At 40.0% G+C, this 20,338-nt stretch overlaps 1 protein-coding gene across 1 annotated transcript in view; it reads left to right on the top strand.

The window, feature by feature from the left end:
• LOC138947158 (uncharacterized) overlaps positions 1-20,338 on the top strand; it is a 43,901-nt gene that overhangs the window by 11,792 nt on the left and 11,771 nt on the right. The window contains exons 4-11 of the mRNA XM_070318598.1: positions 160-414; positions 782-950; positions 1,175-1,302; positions 3,696-3,858; positions 4,784-4,914; positions 11,540-11,923; positions 12,490-12,689; positions 14,486-14,588. Coding sequence (XP_070174699.1) covers positions 160-414; positions 782-950; positions 1,175-1,302; positions 3,696-3,858; positions 4,784-4,914; positions 11,540-11,923; positions 12,490-12,689; positions 14,486-14,588 — 1,533 coding nt within the window. The remainder of the gene's footprint in view (positions 1-159; positions 415-781; positions 951-1,174; positions 1,303-3,695; positions 3,859-4,783; positions 4,915-11,539; positions 11,924-12,489; positions 12,690-14,485; positions 14,589-20,338) is intronic.

Here is a 20,338-nt window from a genome sequence, read left to right as displayed (position 1 = left end):
CCAGTCCTCTCCAGAGAGAATGAGCAGCTTCGAAATAATATAAAATCGCCTGCATATCCAATCATTACCTCCGTTTGTTTCTTAATTTTAAACCTAAGCGCGCTGGCTCGCTTGGGTCTTATGGTTTTCTCTTATACCTCCGCTTATTTTTTTCTTCAGCAAGGCAAGATGACACCTTCCTCCTCATTGCAATCAGTAGAGTGGATCGACCTGGTTCAATATATCGCGTGGATACAGACACCAACACAAACCACAAAATCCAAATGTCCTCTACTCCATACAATCCGATCGCAATAGACTACGACCCTGTCAAAGAAACGATTTACTGGACGGAAGTGAACCGGGATTTCCACGCAATTCGTTCTGCTGGCTTGGATGGAACTGGAGTGCAGACTGTATACGATGGTGGTCAAAGTGAGTCTTTTTCGCATTGTTTCTTGATTTGTGGTGTTGGCGGTGGTGGTGGTGGTGGTGGTGGTGGTGATGGAAGTGGTTATGGCGTTGTTGTTGTTGTTGTTGGTGGTGGTGGTGATGGTGGTGGTGGCGGTGGTGGTGGTGGTGTGTGTGTGTGTGTGTGTGTGTGTGTGTGTGTGTGTGTGTGTGTGTGTGTGTGTGTGTTTGTGTGCCATACATCAGCCTGTGTCTGCCGGCCTCTTGTCTATTTTTCTGTGAGCGTTTGTTGACGTGTAGCTGTGTGCTTTACAATACCAGCCGATTTGGTACTTTAAAAGAGAGAGTATTTTGGAAAGAACCGATTGTTCTTGAAACCCATTCGCTGCAGACGCTTCTCTGGAGGGACTTGCAGTGGACCCTCTGTCTCGCCTTATCTTCTACACGGACGCTGTGAACGACGTAATCGCCATGCTGACCATGTCCACTGGGGCTAAAAAGACTGTGGTCAGTTCCAACCTCGACAGACCTCGGGCCATCGTGCTGGACACTGTCAATGGGTTTGTATAAAGCAACATTTCTGTGTGTGAGTGTGTGTGTATTTTTACATTCAGTCAATATTTGACTCCATAATAAGATTTGAATGTGGCACACGCAGTCATCGCAGCTTTGCCTTTTCATTAGTTGCATTAACATGGAACATTGTGCACTTGTGTAATAACCTGTTTATGGATATAATGGCATCCCTTCTGTGAAATGTGTGCACTTTCATGTTGTTGTCCAGTGTGATGTTCTGGACAGACTGGGGAACAGTAGAGAAAATAGAGCGAGCCAACTATGACGGCAGTGAACGACGGACACTGGTCAGTCTCGGCCTGAGTATAACCAATGCACTGGCACTGGATGTTGCAAGTAAGTCAATGATTTATGATTCTCTTTCTTCTTCTTCTTCTTCTTCTTCTTCTTCTTCTTCTTCTTCTTCTTCTTCTTCTTCTTCTTCTTCTTCTTCTTCTTCTTCTTCTTCTTCTTCTTCTTCAGCGTTCCAGAATTTTTTTCTAGTTACGTGTGAGTTCGTTTGCCCATTTGGGTTCCCCACACTATACTCTGAGAGCATAGTCAGCTTCAATCCATTTTCGTTGGGTAGACATGCTGGGTATTTTCGTCTTTTCATAACCCACCGAACTCTGACATGGATTACAGGATCTTGTCCGTGCGCACTTGTCCGTGCGCACAAGTCTCGGTTTCCAACGAAGACTATAAACTTTTAAACATCCTTCCTCCTAAGTCAAGACTCACGCACAATAAAGGCGTTTTGATGCATAAACCCATAATTGGAAGAGCGCCTGCACCTCTTTCTTCTCACGTCACTTCCCACAATTTAAGAGACCCAACAAAAATGTATGCTCCTCGGCCTCGTATAGATCTGTTTAAGTCCAGCCTACTCTTTTCGGGGACTAATCTTTGGAATTCACTTCCAAGCGGTCTCAGACATTCCGTCAATGCCAAGATTTTTAAAGACATATAAATTATTTCTCATTCCTTATACATGGCACATTTCGTTCTCACTTAGCCTGAACATGTTTATATTGTTGATGCCTTATTTTTACCTTTTACACGTTTCAGTGGATACTTGTACCTAATTAATTTCACAACATGACTTATGTAACGATGCTACATTGTTATTATTTGCAACGAAGTTGTTCCATTGATTCCTCAGTTCACGGAATTTTTCTTCCCTCGAAGTTGCACACGTGTTTGCTTGATTGATACAGTTTTCATTATGCCTTTGACAATAATATGTCATGTTCGCTTGTATGTATATTTTTGTTTGTTTTTTTAGTCTGTTAATCGTTTGTTTGTTCATCGTTTGTTTTTTATTACTTCTTTAATTGATATTCCAACATTTTTAAAACGTATTATCATTAGATTAAACCCTCCCATGGGCGAGGGCTGGATGTAAAAAGGCACCAGTTTGCTTATGCCACTACCCTCGTAAATAAAAAAAAATGTGTCATTGTCATTCTCTCTCTCTCTCTCTCTCTCTCTCTCTCTCTCTCTCTCTCTCTCTCTCTCTCTCTCTCTCTCTCTCTCTCTCTCTCTCTCTCTCTCTCTCTCTCTCTCTCTCTCTCTCTCTCTCTCTCTCTCTCTCTCTCTCTCTCTCTCTCTCTCTCTGTTAGCTTCTCTTTGAAATCTTGGTCCCGTCCGAGGAGTGTCTGATTTCTCCAACAGGACTATCTGTGAAGGGATACTTTTTATATTTAGTCAAGTTTTGACTAAATATTTTAACATCGAGGGGGAATCGAAACGAGGGTCGTGGTGTATGTGCGTGTGTGTGTGCGTGCGTGTGTGCGTGTGTGCGTGTGTGTGTGTGTGTAGAGCGATTCAGACTATACTACTGGACCGATCTTTATGAAATTTGACATGAGAGTTCCTGGGTATGAAATTCTTGACTATTTTTTTCTTTTTTTTGATAAATGTCTTTGATGACGTCATATTCGGCTTTTCGTGAAAGTTGAGGCGGCACTGTCACGCCCTCATTTTTCAACCAAATTGGTTGAAATTTTGGTCAAGTAATTTCCGACGAAGCCCGGACTTCGGTATTGCATTTCAGTTTGTTGGCTTAAAAATTAATGAATGACTTTGGTCATTAAAAATCTGAAAATTGTAAAAAAAATTAAAAAAAAATTATAAAACGATCCAAATTTACATTCATCTTATTCTCCATCATTTTCTGATTCCAAAAACTAATATGTTATATTTGGATTAAAAACAAGCTCTGAAATCTAAATATATACAAATTATTATCAAAATTAAATTTTCGAAATCAATTTAAAAACACTTTCATCTTATTTCTTGTCGGTTCCTGATTCCAAAAACATATAGATATGATATGTTTGGATTAAAAACACGCTCAGAAAGTTAAAACAAAGAGAGGTACAGAAAAGCGTGCTATCCTTCTTAGCGCAACTACTACCCCGCTTTTCTTGTCAATTTCACTGCCTTTACCATGAGCGGTGGACTGACGATGCTACGAGTATACGGTCTTGCTGAAAAATGGCATTGCGTTCAGTTTCATTCTGTGAGTTCGACAGCTACTTGACTAAATGTTGTATTTTCGCCTTACGCGTCTTGTTTTTCTCTCTCTTTTGCTCTGCTAAGAGATTTTAACAAATCTCAGAAGACAGTCTCTGCTGACTCTCAATTGTTTCTTTCACAACTTCTGATATATATGTAATTATTTATTTGTTTATTTCGTTCTTTTTTTAATTTATTTATTGTTTTGTTATATTCATTTGTGTGTGCAGACAACCGTATTTACTGGGCTGACGCTGGCACCAGCAAAGTCGAGTTCTCAGACCTGTATGGTAACGGAAGGACAGTGCTCTTGCAGGGACGCAGTACACTTTTCTTTTTCGGTCTGGCACTTTTTGAAAACGCTCTGTACATCACTGACTGGGGGCCCGACGGGTGCGTGCATTGTGCATATCTCGCGTCTTAAAGGCTTAATCCTTCCCGTAAACAAATCTCAGTCATTATATCAGATCTGATCAGGCTTTTAACATGGAATAAAACCACCCCTAATGCACTTGGACGAATACCCTGACTTACGTGATTTGGTGACTTGGAATTATTTAGGAAATAATTTCTTAAAAAGTGTCTTGCTTTTACAAGATAAAAACGTTAAAAAAATGTCCACCACGCACAGACAGCAGTACAGTTGTTCAGTTTTGGTATGTGTCCATCTTATGTTTAAACCTTGCTAGATCTCAACTCAAATTTTATTGGCTTCAATTTTCATAGAAGAATTTGTCTTGCGCTTGGGAGAAAGTAAGAGTATAACATATAAAAACAGCATTCATATCACATTTCATGTATCACACACAGTAATCACTAGTATAAGCCTACAATTATCACATTTGTACCTGTATCATACATGCAAATAAATAGTATCACATTTCCACGTATCACACACAATATATACATTACATAACATACAGCAAGCTTCCATCTCCCGCCCCCCCCCTCCCACACATACATATCCTCGCACGTGCGTCGACTCCATACAAATGACATCTGAAACGGTGAGTAGAACAGTTCACACGGGAACACGTGTGCCTTAAAACATGAGAGTTGCTTATTCACAAAATCAAACTGCCTTGTATATGAAATTGGAAACCAACCTCCAATGAATAACGATGTTCGTAAATAGATATATGAACAAAATCAGTTACGGAACTATGGAATACTTTTTTGAACATACTGGAACGTTCCGTTAGCTAACGATTCTTCCTTTCTATTATTGACGTTGAAACTTAATGAAGTCGATATTTTTCTGATTTCTTCTTGAGGTTTGAATTTTTAAAGAGGTTTTATTTTCGTTAATCCTTTTCAGAGCGCAAACGACGCACAGTGAGTTTTATCGCCTTCCACTTGATCTGGATAATGAAAATGTGACCATTAAAGGTACCTCAGAGGGACGAATCAACGATGTTCACGCCTATTACGAAGACTCTTTGAAGACAGGTAATGTTGTCCTGGCGTTTTACTGAACATTTCAGTTTGCGAATTTGTGAGGTGACTGTTTCTTTTTGGTGATCAACACTTTTACTGTTCTTCCCTTGAAAGTATTACGACGAAAATTAGCCCTACAATTGAAGACATCTCACTGTCCAATGGAGTCTCTTGCATATAAGTTACATTTAAAACGCATTTTAGAAATGAATAATACTGTTGGGATTATTGTGCATTTTATTGTACAGGGTCCGGTGAAGTCAACATCCGTTTAATCAATAAGAATGATTAACAACAAAATTAAATTGTAAAGTAAAGCTTCGTCGGTCAGTTAATCTATTTGTATCAGTTTGAAGTCAGTCTATATGTTGGTGTGTTTCTCTCTCTATCTCTCTCTCTCTCTCTCTCTCTCTCTCTCTCTCTCTCTCTCTCTCTCTCTCTCTCTCTCTCTCTCTCTCTCTCTCTCTCTCTCTCTCTCTCCCTATCTCCAGCTCACTCTCTTTCTCTCTCTCCCTCTCCCCCTCTCTTTCTCTCCCTCTCTCTCTCTTAACACACACACACACACGCACACACATACACACACACACACATACATACACACATACACACACACACATATACACATACACACACAAACACATACACAAACACACACACAAACAGACGCACAGTTTAACATTTTTCATTTACAAAATACTAAAACGTCTTAACCCGTATTCGTAATTAAACATTACATTGAAATCAATAGTCCTACCATATCTATGCTTACTAATACACATTTTTGCTATCAATACAATATAATTCATAATTTTGTTTGTTGGGGTATACATTCCTGGTAAATAACTAAACAATAAATCATGTTCTGTAAATATACCATTTTTAAGTTATTGAGACATCCCAGTGCACTAAGGGATGTATAGAGCAAATCGAAAAAAATCATTATTGAACGAAGCGCATAGCGCTGAGTTCAATAATTATTTTCGAGATTTGCTTTATAAATCCCTTAGTGCACTGGGATTGTTTCAATAACGATATTGTCAGTACCGTCAGAGAAAAAAAGAAGATTCAAAACGCACATTTTGCTTCGCGCATTTGGATAGGCGTAACTGTGTGGTCAGGTTTGTGTCAGATCTACTTTTGTGTGGGCTGTCTCAAGTGTGTCAGTGCTTTCGTCACACGCAAACTCTTGTTTTAATTTATGTTGGTAAATTCCAGAGTAGCGTTAAGCTAAAAAGTGATGACCTTTCACACAGACCTCATTTAAACTCGGAGAAAGGACTGTGCTCTTTGTTATTTGCGATTCGAAACCTTCATCGAGCTTCGATAGATTGACTGTGCAGAGTGTTGCCGCTTGAATTGACTCCATGGCCACGGTTAGCACATTTTCAAAGTAAATCTGGTATGTTTCTCGTGTTTTATCCCATGACCTGCCTCTTTGTCTCTGTTAGCTGAGGAGGTGATTATTCTGAATTATCCATCGCAACCATATGAATTATCCATCACAACCGAGTTTCGATCTCAACTGTCATTTGTCATTGTCTTTGATTTCAGAGTACAATTGAATAATTTATAGAGGTCATCTGCATATTCAGAGTTTACAGATGGACTACTTTTTTCAACATACGACTGAAATATTTTATGGTGTCAAAGTCAATATCACGTATAGGTACAGGCCTACATGTGTCAATATTGAGAAAATAAAGAATACTTCATACGATACGCACATTCTGCATGGATTTAAAGAGCGGAGTCGAGATATTTCGCTGGCTGAAGCGACTGCATGGTCAAAGGCATGTTCAACGAGTATCGCGAGTGGGATCAAGGGACGATACTCCCTAATTTTTACACAGACAGCCATCTACACAGAACCGTGAGAGAGAGAGAGAGAGAGAGAGAGAGAGAGAGAGAGAGAGAGAGAGAGAGAGAGAGAGAGAGAGAGAGAGAGAGAGAGAGAGAGAGAGAGAGAGAGAGAGAGAGAGAGAGATCAAAACACAACCCAGTCACCTGGTAGTTTAAAAACTCTATCTGAAACTGACATCGATTGTCGAAGGCATGCCTGCGGTGCATAACTCTCGAAAAGTTGTCGTAGCTGGGAACCCGTTGAGATCCATTCCAACGCCCAAAAAATTATCAGAAGAGTCACCATGAATTGAAGTCAAATCAAACGTTAGGTTTTCTCATTTGGTTATTTGCTTTGGCTTTAAGTGTATTGCTTCGATTGATAGCTGAATCTGCTTGCAACCGTGCTGTTCAAGACTGTTCGAACTGTCGTCTGCTAGACGGGCTTGTGTGAATCCGAGTCGAGTAAACTGCGGGGTTCAGCGACAAATGAGGGAGTGGCATCAAAATGAAAAGAAGAAGACGAAAAGAAGTTGGAGATACAGTTAAGATATATGGGGAAGAGAAGAGGATGTGAGGTGTTAGATGTAGCCAACCTTAGGTGTTCAAACTCAAGACCGGGACAAAGTAGAAAGCGATGTACCGCGACCGACTCTCAGTGCCGACATACAACTTCCAAGCTTTATTGCTTAAAGTTTACAACAGGCGAAGTATTGAAGCTTTGGCTCACCTAAACCCGACGACTGAATAATTATGCAAGTGATCCACGTGTGAAAGCCGAAACAGAACAGCGCGATGACAGCCAACATTTCTATCCCCGACTGACAAACAGTAACACTGCATGCGAACTGACTTGGGTCAACGATCAAACCAGCACGGCCCGAACTGAATTTGTTGCGCTGCCATTATCGTGCGCAATTCTGGTAAAAATATAAACCCGGTATGCCGAATTGAGTATAACGAAAGCCGATGTCAAATATACACAGGGATATTTTAAAATGACTTTCAAAATGTAAAAGCAGACAGTAGACCTATGAATGACTGAATGTCCACATACAAGTCGAATGACGCCGTCCATTATGCTGACAAATGGGAACAAGCTTTGCCCATGAATTCATTGACATGAATTTCGACTGCGGAGGCTTTTGGCAAGCTGAAAACAGGCACGGGCAGGTTTTAGTGGAAAAAGTAAGTGTTTTTAATGAAAACGTCGGAGTAATGGGATAAATAGCTTACACACCTCGTCCTGAATATCTTGCATATTTTCCCTCGGGTCGATTTTCAGGTATTACCTCGCCAAAGGCTCGGTAATACCTGAAAATCGACCCTCGGGAAAATATGCAAGATAATCAGAACTCGGAGTGTGTAACCTATATGTATCTTCACTCATCGGGGAGTCTGGTACTATATATGAACGGTAGGAATGCTCTGAACTCTACACGTATTATATCCCCATCGTTTGTTTGTTCACATTCGCCCATGTTAATTTGCTGCGGGGTTCATGTCGTCTGCTAGGCGGCTAGGGCAATCGAATCACTGCACTGCAGTCTCATTTTAAAAACAAAAAATGCTCGTCTGCACGCATGAGGCAGGCTCGTAATAAGTTTTATACATGGTAAGAACGTTTCTAACCCTACACGTTTTCGATTCCGATTGTTGTTGCCTTGAAATAATAATTCGGAAACCATTCATTACAGTCGTATTTCAGTGTAGTCTAGTATAACAGAGTCTAGCTGGTACGTTATCGGAATAACACTTGTGTTTTGTGTTTGCCGCTGGGAATTTTATACAATCTCATCATTTGGTAATGTGGTTAATAAGCTACATTCCACCAACACGGCATATGAGAAGAATCTTTGCAAGTCAAAACAAGACGAGACTATTGTGGAAGAGACACAGCCGCTTCTATTTTTAGATCAGTGGGATTCACTGTGGCACAGGCGCCTGCGATCTGTCAGAAGAAAAAAAACTTCTCCTTTGAGCCGCAGGAAATGTATGGTTATATTTTAGTAAAGTGGAGAATATAAGCTACATGTCATTAATTAATTCTGAGGATGAGAGTACAGTCTCGCAAAAAAGCGCATCGCCATTAGCCAATCAACTGGTTCACATCAGTCATGTGACACCAGTACTTACTGACAATCTCTCTTATTAACAAATATACATATATCACGTTCCCAAAACAACTTCATTTTCCTACATTTAAAAAAAGAGTTCTATTTCTAAGAATCTATTTCGTTACAAAGACTACACAGACTATTTTCTTTCAACTTCATCTTGTGGAGTAAATTATTTGTGGGGTATATGCTATGTAATAATTTCCATAAAAGCAACTTTAAACTTTACTCGCTTGTACAGTTGCCAAGTGCCAATATTGCTCTACAATGGAAATAGTATATTAATGTAACCAAAATGTTACAGAGCTGGGTGAGCTGGCTTTTGCTTTTGTTAAGATAGCGCGGAACTGTTTGGGGAAGTGTTTTTAAGCAGGTCTTGTAGACAGGTCCCAGATTCATCGCCCTCGTTTTCGCTGGCTGTGTCGTCTTGCTAGCGCTGTGCAACACTGTTAAGAAAGGAATTCTGTGCATTACAAACATACAAAATTAGAAGAAATACCTTTTGATTTTTTTTGAATACGCATACCGTACTTTAATTGTTACGTTATGTTGCTAACTAATTATAAATAATTGCTTGATTATTATTATTCAAAGAGCGGTTTGAAAAACAGCGATTCATACACACGATGTACGATCTTTTGACTGCCGGAAGAAATTCGTTAAAAAAATCGTTAAAAAAATAGATAACATACAAGGTATAACAATCAGACCAAACCTGAGAAAATGGTTCCAAGGGAGGCAAGCATCTCCTGCAATTCGAAAGGCAAGATAAAGCGGATGTTTCCCTTATCAAAGCTTGTTACATCTGTTGTATCATTGACAGGGAATCGAAACGAGGGTGGAGGTGTGTGTGTGTGTATGTATGTTTGTATGGTTGTGTGTGTGTGTTTAAGGCAGCACTGTCTCGCCCTCAATTTTCAATCAAAATTATTGAAATTTTGGTCAAGCAATTTGCGATGATCGAGTCCAGACTATGGAATTGAATTTCAGCTTGGCAGCGTAATAATTAGTTTATAAGTTTGCTCATTTAAATTTCCATTAAAGTCGAATTTTCCCAAACAGATTTACAAATGACTGCATCATATTCCTCAATTTCTCCTGAATTCAAAAATATATACATATGTCATGTTAAATTTGATCACAATTAACGAAAATAGGTTAATTAGGCACTACGATTAAAATTTGTAAAATCGATCCAAGAATGATTCCATCCTATTCTTTATCATTTCTTGATTTTAAAAACATTAGATATGATATGTTTGTATTAAAAACAAGCTCAGAAAGTTAAAAAGAACACAGAAAAGCGCGCTTTCCTGCTGAGCGCAATACGTGACTGTGATATACTGGCTTGTCAATGTCACTTCGATTTCCGCGTGAAAAGTGAGCGATTTCCTTGCCACGGGGATTGACGAAGCCGTATTATCTTGGTGGAAAAAAACGAAGTGCGCTCAGTTTTATTCTGTGAGTTCGACCGATTGACTAAATGTTGTAATTACGCCTTACGAGGCTTGTTTCAAATCTTAACAAAGTACGTACCTCATGTGTATTGTGGCAGTCAAGGAGTTAAATAGATTCAATTCAATTATCTCGCTCTCTCAGAATTATATAAATGAAATTTAACCTTGCATCATAAGTTTTGTTAAAGCTGTAGTCTATTTATGACTTTCCGTGGCTACGAGGTTGAAATATTGGGGCAAAATCATGTACAAATTTCAGTACAGCAAACACTACCCGAAACCCCACCGACCTTGAGAGCTTCAGTCAACGCTTGAATTTTGCAGTGGTAACATCCGGTTTGCTCTCGCAGAGCTGAGCATATTTGCCAAGAAGGATCGAGCAGAAAAAATAAACGACTTGGCAGGGATTTGAACTCAAGGCCTCGGGGCCTCGAAATGTCGGGGCCGATGTCTTAAAATGATAATTTTATATCATTCTACGCTTGAATTACCATTCATGCGTTGCAAAAACGTAAACATTGACATTAACATTTGCCTTTATTTGCAAACATGTTTTACGGAATCGCAGTACATGTTTACACCGTCATGCTACACGACATTCGCGCCATGCAAACAGCTGCGATATCTCTATTTACAACATGCAAGAAAATGACAAGAACAGTAATTGAATCTCTCCAAAGCTCTGTGCAGTTGAAACCAGACATCTAAGAAATAGTTATACATGTATTCACTTCTGAACAATGGGCGGATAGAGATATAAATCATGCTGCTTCAAGAATAACATAACATGAATTCATATCAATGTTTTTCCTTCTTTTTCTCAATTGGTGCAGTAGCCTAGTGGTTAGGACATGAGACACGAAGTCTCGAGGTCTCGAGGTCGAGAGTTTGAATCTTCGCCGGGGCGTTTATTTTTTCCCCTTGATCTCTCTTGAAGATAAAATATGATCAGTCTTGAGAGAGCAAACCGGATGTTATCCCTGCAAAATGCAAGCGTTGACTGAAGCTCTCAAGGTCATAGACGCCGTATAGGTGGGGTTTCGGGTAGCGTTTGCTGTACAGAATTCTGTACATGATTGTATCCCTATTTTTCAATCTCGTAGCCCCGGAAAGTCATAAATAGACCACAGCTTTAAGGATCTGTTTATGTGTTGCAGTTGTTTTTGTTGTTTTTCACAGACCTGTTTTTCACAAACAACTAGACATGCCCATTGTGGATTTCAGGTCCAAACGGATGTGGCGACAACAATGGCGGTTGCAGTATTATTTGCATACCGTTACCAAGCAACAGCAGCAAGTGCATGTGTCCCGATGGTCAACTACTGTCTTCTGACCAGAAAAGCTGTGTTACCAACATAGCGGTCTTCGTCACGGCCTCTCAAACACTTCCCTTTCAAACAGACGGGTCACAAGAACTGACCTTGATCTGTCGAACTGACACGAACGTTCAGGTCACGCAGTACAGATGGAGCGTGACCTGCGCGCGGCAGACTGGAAACACGTGTGTCTACATACCTAAACCAGAGGATGACAGGAATGTTGTGGCGTGCACTGTGACGTTGGCAGACGGTCGGTCGGGGGTAGGAAGACTGGAGATAATGCTAGAATGTAAGTGAGCTCGTTTTTACCTGCTTGTTTGCATTTTCAAGGAACTGTTCGAAGCTGTTTCAAACTTATAACATTATCCACTTTTTATGAAAGATTATTCAGCTGCTTTCAATAAAACTTATTTAAGAGTGGGGACCGGACATTGCTATTACACACATTGTATTATGGAACTAGTTCTCAGAAAGGGTGTTCTTTCGTAGTCGAGGATTGCAAAAACGAACTGTATTGCATTCAGAGTAGTGAGAGTTGCTTTTCTATTGCAACATTTGCCGTGTTCTGTGAAACAAAAGGATTAATCAATACACTAACAAACAAAAAAAGAAAGAAGACAGAAATGAAAAAGAAAAAAACAAACAAGAAACAAAAGAAGAAATATATAAATAAATGAATGTACTTAGAACCTTTACAACTGCCCGTTATTTACTTTTGTAATAACCATTATCGAAAAGTGTTGTATAACATGATTTATGATGATTGATGTTTATGTTGAAATGATTGCATTTTTAACATATTTCATCTGTAGGTTTAAAACTTAAAATCTGTTTTATCCTTCCTTTTTTTTACAGATCCACCCCAGACACCTCCAGTCATTAACGGATACAAAAAGGGTGACGTACTACAAGCAGGTGATGACCTGAGAATGACCTGTTCCGTCCAAGGTGGCAAACCTCTTGTGAAAAACGTCATCTTTTCGTGTGACGGACATCCAGACACTGCACCGGACATCGCTGGTCAGACAGAAGTACACAGCGTACTCGAGTTTAAGGTATTACAGGGTTCTAGATGATCGAACGTGTAGCAAAGACCTGTACGTGAACGTGTAGATATTGCGTCACCCGTGACTCACTTTTTTCTCCAATGTTCGAAATGCATACCTTGTTTTGCTCCCACAAGACTGCAGATCTTGGAAAACGCGCGCGTGACGTAAAAACTAGATTTGATGAATTTACCCGTACACGTTCCCGTACACGTCCGTCCTGAAAAGTGCTGATCTAGATCGTGCTATTATAGATAGTCTACCCCTTGTAAACGTGATCCATTTTTTCAAGTGAATTATTCTGTAATTTTAGGTTACAAATGACAAATCATAGATTACGACCACAACTTTAAACTTGGGTGTCAGATTTTATGATAAAAAAAACACACAGATTCTACTGTCAACATTCAAATGACCCCATCTAACAACGCTGATACTTGGAGTCTTATTCTTCTTCTTTGTTCATAGTCTGATACTCCAACGTTGTTCACTCATGTTTTTGCACGAGTGGATTTATATGTGTATGACCGTTTTTACCCCGCCATTCTGGCAGGATACGTCGATTTGTGGGGAAGCATACTGGGTATTTTGATGTTTCTTTAACCCACCGAACTCTGACATGTATTAGATGATCTGTTCCGTGCACACTTGGTCTTGTGGTGCTTGCGTGTACACACGAAAGGGGATAAGGCACTAGCAGGTCTTCACATAAGTTGACCTGGGAGATCGAAAATAATCGCCACCCTTAACCCTTAACCCACTAGGCGGCCGCGGCCGGGATTTGAACTCACGACCTTCCGATTAGGAGACCAATGTCGTATCCACTGCGCCCGTCGACTTTGAGCCAATCATGGCCATTTTGCGACAACTTAAGTTTTATCATTGTCCTTGTAGGTTAGGCTAAGACGGGAAAAGCCAAAGTAAGGGAGGTGGAAGTCTCGATCAGGTACCGTACATGAGCAAGAGTTATTTCTATCGTGGGTAGTTTACGTCAAAATATTGTGTTTGAATACTTAGGAACATTGCTAAACATAGAATTTGGTTCCATTTTTGCATGTCGCACAGTCTTTAGATTCTGATCGTGATTATGGTAAATGTTAATCACATTCTGGCGGGAGTTGCGAAATGACACACTGCACCGGTTCGTTTTGCTAGCAACACTAAAGGTGCGTGCGATCGTCTGTGGGATAGTTGTGTCAATGTTTTGACTGTTTATATCGTCATCGATAACAAAAAGACAAATCGTTGCTCTAGTGTTTTGATGCGCTCTGCGTCTTTAACCTTACTTGCTTTGTATTTTCTTCAAGTTAATCTTCTTCTTCTTCTTCTTCTTCTTCTTATTCTTCTGTGATCCTGGCCTGAAACTCCAATGTACACTCGCGTGTGAATGTTTACGTGTATGACCGTTTTTACCCCGTCATTTAGGCAACCATACGCCGCTTTCCGAAGAAGCATACTGGGTATTTTGATGTTTCTTTAACCCACCGAACTCTGACATGTATTAGATGATCTGTTCCGTGCACACTTGGTCTTGTGGTGCTTGCGTGTACACACGAAAGGGGATAAGGCACTAGCAGGTCTTCACATAAGTTGACCTGGGAGATCGGACAAATATCCACCAATGCGCGGCCGGTATTCGTACCTACAACCTTCCGCTATGGAGGCCGGCGTATTACCACCAAGCCATTGTGCCCGTCAAGTTATTCTATTTGTAAGGAGTGTGTGCTATCCACACCAGGACATTTACAAATGGATTGCATTCCTATATGACAAATGTAATGTTAATTCTTCTACTTGTTCTTAAGCTCTTAACAGTGGAAGACAACGGGAAGAGGTGCATTTGTACTGCGGAGTGGAAGGACACTGACTGGTACCGTCTGAGTGTCACCACTACTTTGATTGTCAATGGTAAGAATGTTGTTGTTGTTAGTTTTGATGGTGTTGTTGATGCTTGTTGTTGTTGTTGTTGTTGTTGTTGTTGTTGTTGTTGTTGTTGTCATATCAAAACGGTTTCTTCATTGGCGTTTCTTTCGAGAGTGCCAACGTGACAATTTGCCAAAACAAGTTAAAAACAAGTCGCGTAAGGCGAAAATACAACATTTAGTCAAGTAGCTGTCGAACTCACAGAATGAAACTGAACGCAATGCAACGCAGCAAGACCGTATACTCGTAGCATCGTCAGTCCACCGCTCATGGCAAAGGCAGTGAAATTGACAAGAAGAGCGGGGTAGTAGTTGCGCTTAGAAGGACGGCACGCTTTGCTGTACCTCTCTTCGTTTTAACGTTCTGAGCGTGTTTTTAATCCAAACATATCATATCTATATGTTTTTGGAATCAGGAACCGACAAGAAATAAGATACACGTGTTTTTAAATTGATATCGAAATTTTAATTTTGATAATAATTTTTATATTTTTAATTTTCAGAGCTTGTTTTTAATCCAAATATAACATATTTATATGTTTTTGGAATCAGAAAATGATGGAGAATAAGATAAACGTAAATTTGGATCGTTTTACAAAACAATGTTTTTTTTTACAATGTTCAGATTTCTAATGACCAAAGTCATTAATTAATTTTTAAGCCACCAAGCTGAAATGCAATACCGAAGTCCGGGCTTCGTCGAAGACTACTTGACCAAAATTTCAACCAATTTGGTTGAAAAATGAGAGCGTGACAGTGCCGCCTCAACTTTCACGAAAAGCCGGATATGACGTCATCAAAGACATTTATCAAAAAATATAAAACAAAACGTCTCGGGATATCATACCCAGAAACTCCCATGTCAAATTTCATAAAGATCTGTCCAGTAGTTTAGTCTGAATCGCTCTACACACACACACACGCACGCACGCACGCACAGACACACACACATACACCACGACCCTCGTCTCGATTCCCCCCTCTACGTCAAAACATTTAGTCAAATCTTGACAAAATGTAAAACAAGTCGCGCAAGGCAAAAATACAACACTTAGTCAAGTAGCTGTCGAACTCACAGAATGAAACTGAACGCAATGCAACGCAGCAAGACCGTATACTCGTAGCATCGTCAGTCCACCGTTCATGGCAAAGGCAGTGAAATTAACAAGAAGAGCGGGGTAGTAGTTGCGCTGAGAAGGATAGCACGCTTTTCTGTACGTCTCTTCGTTTTAACTTTCTGAGCGTGTTTTTAATCCAAACATATCATATCTATATGTTTTTGGAATCAGGAACCGACAAGGAATAAGATGAAAGTGTTTTTAAATTGATATCGACATTTTAATTTTGATAATAATGTTTATATTTTTAATTTTCAGAGCTTGTTTTTAATCCAAATATAACATATTTATATGTTTATGGAATTAGAAAATGATGGAGAATAAGATAAACGTAAATTGGAATCGTTTTATAAAAAGAATATTTTTTTTTACAATGTTCAGATTTTTAATGACCAAAGTCATTAATTAATTTTTAAGCCACCACGCTGAAATGCAATACCGAAGTCCGGGCTTCGTCGAAGACTACTTGACCAAAATTTCAACCAATTTGGTTGAAAAATGAGAGCGTGACAGTGCCGCCTCAACTTTCACGAAAAGCCGGATATGACGTCATCAAAGACATTTATAAAAAAAAAGAGTCTCGGGATATCATACCCAGGAACTCTCATGTCAAATTTAATAAAGATCGGTCCAGTAGTTTAGTCTGAATCGCCCTACACACACACACGCACGCACGCACATACACACACACACATACACCACGACCCTCGTCGCGATTCCCCTCTGTACGTTAAAACATTTAGTCAAAACTTGACTAAATGTAAACAAGTCGCGTGAGGCGAAAATACAACATTTAGTCAAGTAGCTGTCAAACTCACAGAATGAAACTGAACGCAATGCCATTTTTCAGCAAGACAGTATACTCGTAGCATCGTCAGTCCACCGCTCATGGCAAAGGCAGTGAAATTGACAAGAAGAGCGGGGTAGTAGTTGCGCTAAGAAGGATAGCACGCTTTTCTGTACCTCTCTTTGTTTTAACTTTCTGAGCGTGTTTTTAATCCAAACATATCATTATGGGGGCGAGGACGCCCCCATTCTATACGGATAGTTTCGAGGTTGACCATGGGCAGCGCCATTTTGTTGTGAAATACGTCATCAGTTTGTGTACACAGGAAGTTGTGACATCCGTCACCCTATGGGAGGGGTGGAGGCAACATTGTTCATCTGTAGAAAGTTGTGAAATCCGTCACCCTATGGGAGGAGTGAAGTCAAAATTGGTGAGTCATCACAGAGTTTGTGTAACACAGGAAGTTGTGAAATACGTCACCCTATGGGAGGGGTGACGGCAAAATCGCAAAAACATGATAGGTCGCATTGTGCAGGGTCAACTGCAACAAACTCAAACCGAGCCATTCATACCTACTTGTATTTGAGCGACTTATATACCGACATTTTTATTTCTTATTTTCAGCACAGGTGTAGGAAAAATCATGAACCAAAATGTTATTTATTTTCTAATTTAACATTGTTTTTACAAATATGACCATGGTCTTTTAAACATACAGTGACATTAAACATTGTTATGTTAAAAAAAAAGAAAAAAGAAAAAAAGCTTTTGTGCACAAATCAGAAAATACATTGTACATTTTACCTACAGGCCAAACCGTGAGTGTCTGTGGCAAAGCCCGACCCAGGAAATTGCACTGATTTTATATTTAGATCAGAGGGAAATTGTCAAGAACAGGCGCTTGCATTTGGATGTGTCCAATGATAGTAGGTTTGGTTGTGATCAATCAGAATAATGTAGGAATAAAAATGTATGACAGTTTGGTATGATGACATGTAATTCACATATGCTGAAATATGATATTATACATCATGTAATATTATTATGGCTGTTGCCATGACCATGAAACCCAACAAAGGTTTAATGTAATGTAATTCAAAATACCAAAACCGAGCACCTATTAATCTCGTCTTTGCGCGTGAAGATTGAGGCCGTCTGCCAGTAGCGGTTAGGTCATACAGTGGAACCCCTCTCTAGCGACCTTTAAAATGTTGACAAAAATCGGTCCTTATGGAGGGGGGTCCTTACAGGGGGAGGGGGGCGGAGTCAGGGGGCCACAAAGAAAGTCAGATTTTCTTAAAAAAAGAAAACAGAGAAGTTTGAGTTGCTGACGACCGTTCCCTCTGAAAGCAAACTGCTTCGATTTCATGTTTGTCCTTGGTGTCCACCAGTTCTGGTGCATGTACTACCCTGGCCAAGTTTCCTCTCAAGACATCAAAGAGACCGCCTCTGGGCGAACCACCTCTCATAGCTAAAACTGGGTCAATGACCCCTGGGAAGAAGGTCTATAAAATTTTACTCCTAGGCCTGCGGCCGGGGGGGGGGGGGGAGTATACCGGTACCATTTGAGAATCAGACCAAATGAGAATTGAACCATTTGAGAACATCCTTTTTTTTCAATCACTACATCGAAGGCCTGCGGCCCGGGGTTCACATGGGTTGGTTTGTTTGTTTGTTTCAAACCCACACCCATATACACACATTTCCCATTTAAACCATTTGTCGGCCCCCTGTCGATATTTATCGACTAAGTTCCTTGTATCTATATGTTTATGGAATCAGGAACCGACAAGGAATAAGATGAAAGTATTTTTAAATTGATTTCGACAATTTAATTTTGATAATAATTTTTATATATTTAATTTTCAGAGCTTGTTTTTAATCCAAATATAACATATTTATATGTTTTTGGAATCAGAATATGATGGAGAATAAGATGAACGTAAATTTGGATCGTTTTATAATTTATTTTTTTTTTTTACAATTTTCCGATTTTTAATGACCAAAGTCATTAATTAATTTTTAAGCCACCAAGCTGAAATGCAATACCGAAGTCCGGGCTTCGTCGAAGACTACTTGACCAAAATTTCAACCAATTTGGTTGAAAAATGAGGGCGTGACAGTGCCGCCTCAACTTTCACGAAAAGCCGGATATGACGTCATCAAAGACATTTATCAAAAAAATGAAAAAAACGTTCGGGGATTTCATACCCAGGAACTCTCATGTCGAATTTCATAAAGATCGGTCCAGTAGTTTAGTCTGAATCGCTCTACACACACACACACACACACACATACACCACGACCCTCGTTTCGATTCCCCCTCTATGTTAAAACATTTAGTCAAAACTTGACTAAATGTAAAAAGAGGTCGGTAGAACTCCGTGCATTGCACGCCAAGTGGGGTAAGCGAAGGTCGAACTGACCTAATTCACATAACGACTGCCGTGAGTCCTGTATCTCACAAAATAGACGTTTCCTAGTTAGTTCGATTTTGTCACATGTCCGCATAGCTCAGTGGATAGGACTGCGGCGCTGTTTTTGAAGTCGATGGTTCGAGCCCCGTCAATGCCATATTTTTGGCTCTCGTAAGTGTAGCCTATGCGATGCTAACTTTTGTCTGTCTGTGCGTGCGTGCGTGCGTGCGTGCGTGCGTATGTATGTATGTCTGTGGTAGAAACTTTAACATTTGAAGACGTCACAACATTTGAAGACGTAAGAGGGTTAGACGTCACGCGAAGGAATTACTGAAAGTCTCGATCATTGTTAGTTTTGAGCGGGCCGAGACCAGTTTTTTCTTCGAAATCGGCCATTCAGATCTAGATCTAGTGTCTCGCTTTCTTGCACAGTGTCACCTATGCCGCTTACTGTGTGTGTGTGTGTGTGTGTATGCAGGGCCGGATCTGGGGGGGGGGGGGGTTCCTGGGGTTCCGGACCCCCCCCCCCCCCCTGGCCATCCAATGTACCTCTCAGAGAAAAAAAAATGTGGACTATGGACCCCTGCCTTCAGTTGGAACCCCCCCCCCCCCCCCCCCTCAAACGAACTTGGTCCGGCCCTGGTATGTGTGACGAAGTGATTGAGTTTGTGTTACTGTTTGTCGATTTCTTACGTGAGCCTTGAAGGCTTCGCCTCTTGTTTTAGTGTATTTTTATGAATCATGCGCGCTTTTTCTGTTCAGTTTATAAAACAGAGTATACTATTTTTTTTGTTTTGTGCTCATTATTATAAATAAATCGCATTTCAAGACTCAAATACTATAACATTTTAATGTCCTTATAAAAACGATAATAAATGCCTTGTACTAGTGCCGGGCGGTTTAAAAAAAATGTAATTCACATTGGTTCTGAATTGCATAATCATCAAGACTTTTTTGAAAAATCACTCACTGAAACAGACGCAGCAACCCCGGTGTCTATGACACCTTATACATGTCAGTAAAAAAAACATCAAGAGAAGTGGCGCTTGTTTTCGTTATGCACTGTGCGATTTACTTGCAAGGTTTAAGTCTCTTGGACCACCTACCCTGTTCTTCACACTACCTGATGATGACATGCCCTGTACTGCAAAAGATCGCGAACAATAATTTCTTATTTTAACGCTTCATCACAAAGCTCGTTTTCTACAACAGTAATACAAATTCCGTTTAAAAGTTCAGCCAGGCCGTGTATCAAATCAAATAATATTAATTGTACTTAATTATCTCGAATACAGGTATTGAAGCTTATGTGTAATAACATAAAGACGAATGAAACACTACAACATTAGCATTACCTTAAAATATACCGTAAACTACCTTGTATATGCCCCCCCCCCACCCCCCAATTTTGTCC

The sequence above is a fragment of the Littorina saxatilis genome, linkage group LG14 (assembly GCF_037325665.1).
Source record: "Littorina saxatilis isolate snail1 linkage group LG14, US_GU_Lsax_2.0, whole genome shotgun sequence".
Lineage (NCBI taxonomy): Eukaryota > Metazoa > Mollusca > Gastropoda > Littorinimorpha > Littorinidae > Littorina > Littorina saxatilis.
The sequence above is the reverse complement of the archived record's forward strand: the minus strand, read 5'-3'. Positions and strand labels throughout refer to the sequence as shown.